Source organism: Equus asinus, chromosome 24 (assembly GCF_041296235.1).
Source record: "Equus asinus isolate D_3611 breed Donkey chromosome 24, EquAss-T2T_v2, whole genome shotgun sequence".
Lineage (NCBI taxonomy): Eukaryota > Metazoa > Chordata > Mammalia > Perissodactyla > Equidae > Equus > Equus asinus.
Window position 1 is genome coordinate 56488071 of NC_091813.1, and position 13094 is coordinate 56501164.

A 13094-nucleotide genomic window follows, 5' to 3' on the forward strand; every position below is an offset into this window, starting at 1 on the left:
CCTCAAAAAAAGAAAAAAGAGTTAGCCTTTATTATGTATATTTTAAGGAGCTAGTAAGGTGTGTGATATATTAGTCTCCTCTATGAATGTTCTCTCTCAAATCAGTGGAGAAATAAAACACTGATAATTTGCAATTATAATAGAGCCCCATGGGTATATAGTCTTATTTGTAATTCCTTTATTGTGTAGGAAATATGTAACTTTCAATTATTTTATTTTAATCCTCTGAAGAATAAATGTCTCTCAGAAAACAACTGTAAAATGACTTACACATAAAGATCAAGTTTTCTTTTCAAAGGAGGGTTCATAATTCTTTGCACTCATATTAAGTAGAGTAGCATAGTCCCCTAAGGTACTGGGCTTTGTAACTCAGAAAAGATCACTGAAAATGCTGATTCTCTATACGGAAATGAACACCTTTTGCATAAAACGATGATCCTTTCATTTCTGGTTCTGAAGTAGAATTCATCAAACCTAATTCTATGGGGAACGCACTTTAGGAATAAACAGCTCATCTAAGCAAGTGGATTTTCTAACTGCCTAGAATCAAAAGAAGACCATAATCAATTTCTCTTTCTATACTCCAGGGTACCTGAAGCCTCCTTTGGTGCCTACAGAAATTCTCTTTGCTTTGCATTTAGAGGAGTCCACTTTAGGGAGGAAAATAATATACATTTGTATTGCACTTTTTCAGAGATCCCAACTCATACAAAGTAACCAACACTCTTAGACAGTAATGACTGGATTAGGGATAGTCCTGAGCTAAACTGTGAGATGGAGAAGTTGGTTTTCTGTAGTTCCAGGCTTTTATTTTATTATTTACCCTTCAATTTTCTTTAGGGACCCAATTCTACAGTACAATTCAATTACCTTTCTCCTTTCCTGTCCCTCATCACCCACAAAGCCTGTGATGTCTGCCTACAAGCAGTGGGACTGGTACCTGGGCAGTGAGGCTTACCGGGAGATGGGGTATGTTAGAATCCTGGTAAAGAAGTGAGGGGTGGCAGGGAAGTATTTTGCAGTTTGAAATGTCCCTTATATGACATTTATACATTACTTCTTGGATGTAACCCACAGCCTTAGCATGACAAACTATTATTTTCAAGGATATAAGAATATAATGTTAATAAGACCAAGGTTTATTCAGATTTTAAAGGTACCGCTTGGAGATGTCAATGACTGAAACAATGAATAAATCATTAATTGAGGAATAAAGTCTTACATTTTGGATATAAGGATCTTTGTATATATCTTGTGGAGGAGAGCCTTCTTACCACTTCTCAAACGATGCTAACTACTCAATCTATTCACAAGATCACCCCCTCCTGCTAGCACCTTCCCTAATCTTACTGGTATTTTTGGAATTATTAGCAATATGGTATTGTTGTGGTATTCAAATCCTGTCATATCTGAAGATGAAGCTGGAAAGGGAAATAGGAGTCAGATCTTGGGGTATTCATGTCTTTTGTTTGTTTTTGGTGAGGAAGATTGTCTTTGAGCTAACATCTGTGCTAATCTTCCTCTATTTTGTGTGTGGGACGCTGCCTCAGCATGACTTGATGAATGGTGTATGTAGGTCCAAACCCAGGATCCTAACCCACAAACCCTGGGCCATCGATCAGAGAGCATGAACTTAACCACTATTCCACAGGGCCAGCCCCCCGGGACTCATGTCATTTTAACAACTTGGACTTTATTTTATGGGCAACTGGGAAGAAGAGAGTTTTAGATTAAGAGTGGCTAACCCAGTTTTGTGACTTGATAATTTACTATGTCTGTTGGGGAGTTCTGGCAAGACGAATGTTAGTGAAATAAAAGTAAAGACATGAGGGCAGCAGTGAGATCATTACAGTGGTTCAAGGATAAGATAATGAAGGCTTGAATTAAGATGGAAGTCATGGTTATGAATAGAAAGAAGTATACTCAAGAATATTTAGGGGGTAAAATCAGCAGATCTTCAAGCCTTTTTGAATAATCAGGTGAAGGAGAGAAAGAGAAAAATCAAAGATCACCCCCAGATTTCTAGTGAGCTGGAGGGTGGATTGTTGTTTCACCAATGACACTGAAAACCAAGTTGGGAAGAGGGAACGAGTAGTTTAGGTTAAGACACATTGAATTTGAAGGTGTTTATTGGACATTTGAACAGACAAGCCTGACATTTTCAGCGAAAAGCCTTTTCATGAAGCCCTGAAATGATGACATAGAATTGGGAATCTTCAGGATATAGGGCAGAGTTTCAACTTTGAGAGCAGACGTATCTCACAAAGAGATTGTATAGAATGAGAATTTCAGAGGACTAATAGTTCAGAGGACTAATAATGAAATCTGGGGAAGACCAATAATTAAGGAGCAGAAAAGAAAAACCACAAAAAATGTCAGAAATATAGGTCAGAGAATATGGGGAGAACCAGGAGACTATGCTGTCATGATAACCCAATAGCAGAGAAGCTTAGAGAAGAAACAAAGTGGTAAATGCAAGTGAGAAGTCCAGTATGTGAGGACTGGAAAGGTTCCATTGGTTTAGAAATGATAATGTCATCAACAGCAGCCAGAGCATCAGTGACACTGTAGAGACAGGAGTTTCACCTTTGTGGGAAATGAGAAGCATCCCAAAGAATGGCTAAGGTGTGGAGGAGAGAAATGGCAGAGAGACAGAGATGGGAATCAAGAAAAAGTAGTTCTGAAGCTGAGAATAATATTTCCAAAATGAGAGGAGAAACAACAACAAGAAAAAAGAGGATGCCACAAAACAATGTAGATGACTGATTGAGGAGGACACAACTGGAGAAGCTGGTCTTGAAAAGAAGGATAAACACTTTACCTCTGAGATTAAGAGAGATGGCTATAGATTAAACAGGAACACCAAGCTACTTCTATCCTATTTCTTCTTTCATTCCTAGCCATATTTCTTCAGCACCATTGCTTAAATCTTTCATTTCCTCTTCCCTCAATCAGTTTCTCATCCTTAGCTTTCACTTGTGCCCCTTCCCTGAAAATTCGCTTCTGATAATCATTAATAATTATCTAGTTGACAAATCCAATGACTCAGTGACCACCATCTTGAAATGGTTTCCTTTCCTGTGGTTACTATAACACCACAAACAATTCCATCTATTTTTTTTAATCTCTGACCTTTTCAGACACTTTTTTCTGCTTTTTCTCTTTGACTGTCTTTGATCTTCTTCTTCCAAACATAATTTCTCCAGAATTTGACCCCAGCCCTGTTCTCTCTCTAAGCCATCTCTTCATGACTAGCTCATATACTCTTACTTTTTCCACCCTTAACCCCACACAGAGGGCGCTCACGTGTATATAACCAGTCTTGTCACTGTCTGGCATTTAGAGTAATCTGTGTGAAGTTAGTTGCATGTACCACAGCACTTTAACTTAAATATGTCTTATCTTAATTTTGCATTCCCTCCCCAAACTGCTTTTCATCTTTCTTCTTAATTTTATTAAGAATATCAACAGTACTCTTCTAGCACCCAGTCTGAACACTTATTATTATCATTAAATATTTTCTCTTTTTTCCTTCCCATAGTGGGTCACTTGTCAAATTCCTTTGAATCTGCTCCTATAATAGTGATCACATAATATCCATCGACTCCAATCTCATACCCAATACCATGCCCTAGTAAGTGTTGACTACTTTATTGCAAAAGCTTCCCAATTAGCTTGCCTCTTCCCGAAGCAAATGTCTGAATGTTATTCTTATATTTACAATTTTTCATTGACTCCTTATTGCCCATGGAATAGAGTCCAATTTTTAAATCCCACCCCTTTTCAGCATTATTATCCCAGGTTCTATTAATTCATACCATGTTCTTGACACTATTGCTGTTCCTCATACACATCCTGCAATTTTCCACCACTTTGCCTTGCTCTGTTACCTATGCCCACAAAACCCTTCCAATAAATGTAAGATATCCTTACATACAATTATGTATGTAATTATTACATAACAAAATCATATCTGTTATTTAAGGCTTAACTTTAAAGTCAACTTGTAAAGTAAACCATTTGCTTTGCCCCAGGTGAGAATAATTCTTAAACTCTTATGGAACTTTATCTATATTTATCTCTTTGCCCTGTTGGCTTTCAACCTGGAAGCATGATTAAATCGAAAACTTTTAGCTGATAGCAAACAGCTCAGTGACTCAATAAAGATTCATATTTTTCAGGATTTAAAATTGTTCAAGAACACTATTAACATCTAAATTTTTCTTTAAGTTTTCACTCAGTATGTGATCCATAAATATATGTTGAATGAAAGTTAAAATGATTTGAAAGCTGCAAAACAGATACAAATCAGTAAGACGATTATCATATGGATGATTAAATATTATATATCTCCAAAGCAAATATGACTTAAAAGTAGGCTTACTAGTGAGCGATTTATACTAGACATAAATTGGCACATTGCAATTAATTTGAAATATTATTTTTTAATTTTGAAAATTTTAAAGCAATCATAAAATCAGTAACATTGCACACACAGTTCCTAGTTCAAGCCTTAACATAGAAGAACAATTTCCAATGTCTTAAAAACAAAAATAACTCCCAAATCACTTTCTACTCTACTTATCTATGAAAGAATAAGAAATGGACACCTTGCAAAGTATACTAAGTGTTATAGAGATTAGAGGCTGGCTACTAAGTACATGATGAAATAATATGTATTTTCTTTGCTTTTTTTTATTGAAGTATAATTGACATGCAACATCTATTAGTTTCAGTTATATGTGATAGTGATTCGATATGAAATTATCACCATGATGGTGTGATTGATTGTCAGTGAGGAGGTAAGAGACAGAAAAACTACTTGACAAATAAGAAAAGTCTCCTTTGACTTTTATTTGTAACTTGTCAAATTGGTAAAGCCCTACTGAGTTTAAAAAGCTTTGGAAGGCATACTTGTTTCTGTTCATGCCCATATGCAGAATCACATTTATATTAAGAATTCAGGTATGAAATATAAGATTAAAGGCAAAGAGTTGGTGCCAATAGTTTATTTTCATAAACATATTATTTCTCTTCTTTCATTTCATGTTAAGCCTAGCAATCAGTCTACTTAACCTAAACCAACATGTTTGGCCTTACTCTAAACTCAGGGAACATTTTTGTTTGAAGATTCCAATGAGTTCACTAATTGAGGGTTCAATCTCAATTCAGTAACTCTGCTCACTCCAATTTGACCAGAGTGGACTCCAGACTATGTGTGTTTGTGTTTCTACCTAAATAACCTAGCTCCAAGTGATTCCAAGTCTGTGCATGGCTTAGTTAGCAGTACTAGAATCTTTCCTTCTTAACTCTGTCCACAGACTGTCCTCCACAATCAGGGATTCCTTAAGGCCCAGTATCTGAAATCTAATTCCAGATGAAAGCCATATACTACTATTTGGATATTCCACTTGCCTGACTCTTAGCTACAGATTTTGAACACAACTTTGCCTCACGTTTGTTCTTGCTTTTAACATGTATCAATATCCTGGCCTTACATTCACTTACTGGGCCCTTGTACACTTGTATCCATCTCTAGATCAATGACTGTCTCTGAATCTGTATTTAGACCTTTAGCCTTTGCATGATACCAGGCATTATTCATTCTGAAGCAATCAGGTTTTACCCACATTCCGCTTAATGCCAACAAGAAAAACTGATTTAAAAATAAGACATCACAAAAGAATGAGATGCATTAATTTGAACTTTTGGTGAATTTACCACTCTGCCTCTTACAGCACATTGATAGCCAGCAAAAGATGTCACACAATGATGACATCACAAATAATAGGTTATTAGCAAAAGAACTGATTAGGAACCAGATTTTATTCCTATCTACTGTAAATTCGGAATAATATAGAGAGCTGTATTTGAAAGAGGGCATCCATTAATCTCAGTAACTCTATCTTCTAATTATTACCTTACAATATAGTTTATATTTCCTTTAAATATTCTTTATCCAATTTTTGTCTTCCTTTAGACACATACATGTATATACTAATTTATATATTAACTAATATATATTAATTTATATTATACTTTATTAACTAATATATACACTTATATTGTATGAGTTTATACCCATGTATTCCTTTATATTCGTATACATAAATTGCATGTGGATATGTGTCATATATATTTTACATCTCCCTGCAGTCCTAATATATGTTTTCTTTATAGACTATACGCAATATAAGAGTTTTTTAGGAGAAAAATGTTATACTGTTTTAGTGGAGTATGTGTGCAAGGCTGTATGAGTAGGTTTGTGAGTGGATCTTAAGTAAAGGATTGTTAAACTGTCTCTTGAGACAGTTCCAAAGACGTTGGATACATTACTGATTTCATTTCTATTTGTAAAACAGACAGAATTACAAATTTCAGAATTGTTCCAGTTTATTTTGAATTGAGAATATGTAAAAATTTTCATCATGATGATTATTTTTAATGTATATTAATGTTCTTAAATATATTCTTAAAAATGTCTCCTAAAGGAAGTCAATATTCACATAATTAGTTGCTTCTGAGTAGACAAGACAAGAGAAGTAGCTTTGAAAACTTAGGTTCCAAACTTCCCAATATGTTTCTTAAAGCAAAATGTCCCCAAGTGAGCGTTCCAAGGAACACGTTTTCTAATTTGGTATTATTCATGTGCAAAGTGAACATTGCTCAAGTCAGTTCTACTAGTCAAAGTTTCATCTGTTCGAGCCCTAACTTCCTAAGGCAGTATATTGAATTTGAATGCTCTCCAGATGATTGGGATCCTATTGAGTTTAAATAGCTGCATTTCTTCAATTTTTCAAAAACTAACTTGCATTTGGACTATAAAATTACTAGTTTTAGTTTATGGCCTTAAAGGAATAAAACTTCACGTGAGAACAGTGAAGACAAAACCTTGTTGATATAGATACTATAAATCTTGTGCGAAGTGGATTTGTTTCCATATCAATGAAATAGCAAAATCAATAGAGCTCTCTATAAGCACTAACCAATAAATTAAGGTAGAAACCTTAGCAGAAATAAGACACTCTCATGACGTCTTTTTCCTTAAGCTCCATTTACCTTTTTTAGTTGAGGCAGCACCAATCTCTTCTTTGGCACGTTCAGTTTCTGCAAATTCAGATATTAAAGAATGAGAAATGGATATCAGAGATGCCAGGTTGATATCTTATAGTATTATAACTCAGACAAGACCAAAGCTGCCCCAAAGATGAAAGGTGTGCAGCTCCTGACAGCAAAGCAAGCAATGGCAAAAGCCACACTATAAAGTGCTTGTATTTTTTTTTTTAACTAACAAACTTTCTTAAATAACAATATGGAAACTCTCTTTCAAGATATAACTCTGTGCTATTAAAATGTTATGCTTCTAAAATTAGGGACCATGAAAGAATGTGGCTTATTCCACAAAATACACTGGAATAGTAATTTATTAGTTTACAGTCAGATCTAAATGATGTTTGAGTTGTGGGGAATAGCATTTGAAAGGCCTTCTTTGTTTAGCCTTTAGTTATGGGGATGGAAAATAGTATTTAACCTCAATCAATTAGCATTATATTATAAAAGATTAGCCATGATATTATAGAAAATTCCATTTGAACACTGCTTTGAAAGAGAGAGAAAACTAAACAATAAGAAAGGCCCAAATGTCTGCTCAGAGTTTCTCCGGATACCCAGTGTGGAAGGTGAGAGAGCTACCATGAAGACATAATCTGAAGTGCTGGTCCTTGCACAAAATGTTGGACCTCAAATCAAGGCTAATTAAAGTTGACATTTTCTCTAGTCCATAGGAAAATAAGAAAAATAACAATGAGCTAGTGAATTTTTACAAAGCTCTCTTTACTCATTTTATTAACCTTACATTTTTTGAGGCTGTTCTCCTTGGTCATCCATATTTTTATTTTTATTCTTATTAGTATGCATATATTTCCCTCTCATTCATACACACTCAGCAGCTGACGCTCTGGGGACAACCAAATAGCAGGGGTCTTCCTGCCCCCTTGGACTCCCAGTGCCGTAGACCTTGCGCTGTGAGAGGGATAAGCTGTCAGAAGGAGGCCTCCACATTGCTTTCAGGTTTTCATTCCACAACGTTAGATACCGCAAGCATCACAAGTTGAGCCCAGGCAGAGGTTATGTAAATATGCTCTTCTCCAGGCTGTCTCAAGACCCTGAGCTCCAGGACTAAGCAGAACTCTGACTGTTATATGCCTTCCAGGAAAGACTTTACACGTGTCAGGGCTTCTCAAACTTAAGCATGCATCAGAGTCACCCAGGGAAGCTGTTAAAACACTAACACTGGGATTGACTCAGTGGGTCTGGGGCACATCCTGAGAATTTGCATTTCTAACCACTTCCCAAATGATGCTCATGCTGCTGCTCTGGACCATATCGGAAACTGATTACCAAACTTCCCCTAAGAGACAATAGGGACAATCCCCCTGTGATCCCCATCCTTATTTACTTCAGTTACTACCACGAGTCTAGGCGTCCAGCAGAAGACAGAGATACATGGCTTCATATTTCTCCTAAAAACAGACCCCTTTTCAAAGTCCATCCACTGTCATCTCTCTATCATAGCACGTGCCCCCGTAGCCTCAGTCTTTTCTCAGAATGCACACTTGGCTTTCTCCTTTTAACCAAACCCTAGCTCCCCAAGGATACCACATCCCCTACAAGCAATCTTCTAAAACAGAGAATGTTTTTCCATCCGCTCCATACCAAGGTGTCTGGAAGTGATGTATACCTCTTCTGATTACTTCTCAACGACTGTTAGCTCCTTGCTTCCTCCAAATCCCTGTTCTTTTGAACTACACGCTATCAGGTTGCACCAGGCTCTCTATCTTTTTTGTTGTCATTAATTAACATTGTGGTCGTGCCTCATCAGTCACTGAATCTGTTTTTTCTTGTAAATGCCTTTAATAACAATGTTTCATTTTGTTTTAAAAATAAGGAAAGCTTCATGAATTTGCCTGTCATTGTTGCACAGGGGTCATGCTAATTTTCTATGTATGTTCCAGTTTTAGAATACATGCTGCCAAAGCAGGCACAATGTTTGTTCAAAAGTTGCAACAAAGTTGAGAACGTATACTTAGTAGCTAGATCAAATGGTCCCAGGACTTCTATTGCATAACAATAATGCCTACAAACTAATCTCTGTTTTTCCTTAGAAGTTTTAAGTTTCCTTTGTTAAGAATACCAAAATATTAGCTAAAATGCTACTCAAACATTATCTTCAAAAATGTTTACCAAATCGGATTGCTCTTCAGTTAAAAAAATGTGATTCTGATACCTCAGTCTATACCAAGCTTAGCATTGCCAAGCGAATTTTAATGTGATGCAACAGGCAGAAATGGTAACTTCAATCTAGCAACAAAGTTTTTCAAACACTGACTATTCAGTTGACATCTTACAATAAATTTAACATCTTTCACTGTATATTTCAATGAGATTTGGTAGGTATGATTTGGCCACCAGTGCAACTCTAAAAGCACTGTTATTATGTGTCTCTAAATATTTTAAAGCATTTCTATTGTGCTTTCTATTCATATTTTCTGTTCTATCACTAGTTATTTCATTAAAAATTTTCCAGTTTAACCTATATTGATCAACTTATATTGACTTATATTGATCAACAATGTTCTTTTCCATTTCTGTAAATATATTTAATCCAGTAAAGTTAAATGTAAGCAACACATGGAATCCTTCACAAGATAAAATTGCCTTATATATCAGATTGAACATCATATACTAGAAAATCTATAGAAATACCAATGAAAAAAAGATCAAATGACCCATTTCTAGCCAATGCTATTTTCTTTTTACTTTTTCAGGATCAAGATTTTATTATGAATATCTGCCACTTTCTGCCATCCTTTTTAAATTATTTTATTGAGGTTATATTGGCTTATAACAATGTGTAAATTTCAGGTGTACATTATTATATTTCAGTTTCTGTATAGACTATACTGTGTTCACCACGAATAGTCTAGCCTTTATCCATCATCATACTTATGTGCCCCTTTACCACTTTCACCCTTCCCCTCTAGCAACCACTAATCTCTTCTCCTTATCTATGTGTTTATCTTCCACATATCAGTGAACTCATATGGTGTTTGTCTTTCTCTGTGGGTGAGTAGTACTCCATTGTATTTATGTGTGTATATATACACAATGTATCTATATCTATACTACATTTTCTTTATCCATTCATTAGCTGATAGGCATTTGGCTTGCTTCCATGTCTTGGCTTCTTAACTCATTTTCCAATGCCAACATTACCTTGATACCAAAACCAGACAAGGACAACAGTAAAAAGGAAAACTACAGGCCAATATCACTGACGAACATAGATGCAAAAATCCTCAACAAAATATTAGTAAATTGAATACAATACATTAAAAGGATCAAATACCATGATCAAATGTAATTTATTCCAGGGATGCAGAAATGGTTCAACATCCACAAATCAATCAATGTGATACATCACATTAACAAAATGAAGTATAAAAATCACATGATCATCTCAATAGATGCAGAGAAAGCATAAGACAAGATCCAACATTCATTTATGATAAAAATTCTGAATAAAATGGATATAGAAGGAAAGTACCTCAAAATAATAAAGGCCACATATGACAAACCCACAGCCAACATCATACTCAATGATGAAAAATTGAAAGCTATTTCTCTGAGAACAGGAACAAGACAAGGAGGCCCATTCTCAACACTCTTATTCAACATAGTACTGCAAGTTTTAGCCAGAGCAATTAGGCAAGAAAAAGAAATAAAAGGGATCAAACTGGAAAGGAAGAAGAAAACCTGTCACTATTTGCAGATGACATGATTCTCTATATAGAATACCCTAAAGAATCCACCAAAAAACTATTAGAAATAATCAAAACATATAGTAAAGTTGAAGGGTATAAAACCAACATACAAAAATCAGTTGTATTTCTATAAACTGATAATAAACTAGCAAAAAGAGAAATCAAGAATATAATCCCATTTACAATTGCAACAAAAAGAATAAAATATCTAGGAATAAGTTTAACCAAAGAGGTGAAAGACCTGTAGACTAAAAACTATAAAACATTGTTAAAAGAAATCGAAGAAGACGCAAAGAAATGAAAGATGTTCCATGCTCATGGATTGGAAGAAATAACATAACTAAAATGTCCATACTTCCTAAAGCAACCTACAGATTCAATGTAACCCCTATCAGAATCCCAATGACATTCTTCATGGAAATAGAACAAAGAATCCTAAAGGTTTATATGGAACAACAAAAGACCCTGAATAGCCAAAACATTCCAGATGGAAAAAAGACAAAGCTGGAGGTATCACACTCCCTGAATCCAAAAATATGTTATAAAGCTATACTAATCAAAACAGCATGGTACTGGCAGAAAAACACACACACAGATCAATAGACAGAATCAAGAACCCAGAAGTAAAACCATACATCTATGGACAGCTAATTTTCAACAAAGGAGCCAAGAACATACAATTAAGAAAGGAAAGTCTCCTCAACAAATGGTGTTGGGAAAATTGGACAGCCATGTGCAAAAAAATGAAAGTAGACCATTATCTTACACCACACTGAAAAATTAACTCAAAATGGGTTAAAGACTTGAATGTAAGACCTGAAACCAAAACTCCTAGAAGAAAATATAGGAGGTAAGCTTTGTGACATCAGTTTTAGCAGTGTCTTTGTAAATGCCATGTCTACTCAGGTAAGGGAAACAAAAGAAAAAATAAACAAATGGGACTACATCAGACTAAAAGCTTCTGCATCGCAAAGGAAACCATCAACAAAATGAAAAGACAACCCACCAACTGGGAGAAAATATTTGCAAATCATATATCAGATAAGTGGTTAATTTCCAAAATAAATAAAGAACTCGTATAACTTAACAAGAAAAAAATGAACAACCTGATCCAAAAATGGGCAGAGGATATGAACAGACATTTTCCCAAAGAAGATATACAGATGACCAACAGGCATATGAAAAGATGTTCAACGTCACTAATTATTAGGGAAACGCAAATCAAAACCACAGAAATATCACCCCATGCCCATAAGAATGGCTACAATTAACAAGACAAGAAACACCAAATGTTGGAGAGGATGTAGAGAAAGGAGAACCCTCACACACTGCTGGTGGGAATGCAAACTGGTGTAGCCACTATGGAAAACAGTACGGAGATTTATCAAAAAAATTAAAAATAGAAATACCATAAGATCCAGCTATCCCACTAGTGGATATTTATCCAAAGAACGTGAAATCAATAACTCAAAAAAGATTTATGCACCTTTATTTTCATTACAGCATTTAACATTTTTGCAGATTGTTACCATCTTCTCCACTCCTACTACTGTGAGACTGCATCAACAACCACTCTCAACCATAGCTGCACATTAGAATAAGCTGGGGAGGTTTTATGTGTCTATGAGTTCAGATGTAGTAGATCTGGGGAGGACTCTAGAATTTTGAGGGCTTTGAGATTCTGAGTTAATGAGATAAGGCCTAGGTATCTGTATATTTATAAGCTTCCCAAGATATTCTAATATTTAACCAGGATTGGGAGTCACTTATAAACACAGTCCATGCAACTACACGATCTCTCATTTCTCTGACCTCCTCACTTCCAAAAACTAGAGACTCCACTTCTCTGATCACTACCACCAACATACTTTTGGACTTTTCTTTTGCTGCAAAAATTTTGCACCAAAAAATCCTAATCTCTAGTACCATTTCTTCCCTTTATAGCTCACCTACTCCCGAACCTTCTCTAAATAGTATCTGACTCCATCAATACTTTCATTCCTTTGTTCTTACCACTTTCTTAATGCCCCAGATCTTTCTCACTTTTCCTTTTGCCAAGCTTATATTTAAATGAGCTGTGGTTAAATCACTCTTTTATTGTCTGTTTTCATAGTCAACTGCCGTAATAGTTTCCTAGGGCTGTATTTAAGCTGTTGGGTGTCTAAAAAACATGAGAAATTTATTCTTTCACAGTACTGGAGGCTGGAAGCCCAAGATTAAGGTGTTGGCAGGGCCTTCTGAGGCTCACTCTGAAGACTCTTGGGAAGAATC

At 35.5% G+C, this 13094-nt stretch overlaps 1 protein-coding gene and 1 non-coding gene across 19 annotated transcripts in view; both read right to left on the reverse strand.

Annotated features, from left to right (window-relative positions):
- Positions 1-13094, reverse strand: part of TRDN (triadin) — a 387867-nt gene that overhangs the window by 128764 nt on the left and 246009 nt on the right. For all 18 annotated transcript variants that reach the window (XR_011497622.1, XR_011497621.1, XM_070496108.1 and 15 more), the window contains one exon: positions 7060-7107. Coding sequence is in view for 16 of the 18 variants with exons in the window: in XM_070496108.1 (XP_070352209.1) it covers positions 7060-7107 (48 nt within the window). In the remaining 2 variants the exon portion in view is untranslated. The remainder of the gene's footprint in view (positions 1-7059; positions 7108-13094) is intronic.
- Positions 8939-9040, reverse strand: LOC123280515 (U6 spliceosomal RNA). The gene has a single exon (XR_006519456.1). It is a non-coding gene; the product is annotated as a U6 spliceosomal RNA (small nuclear RNA).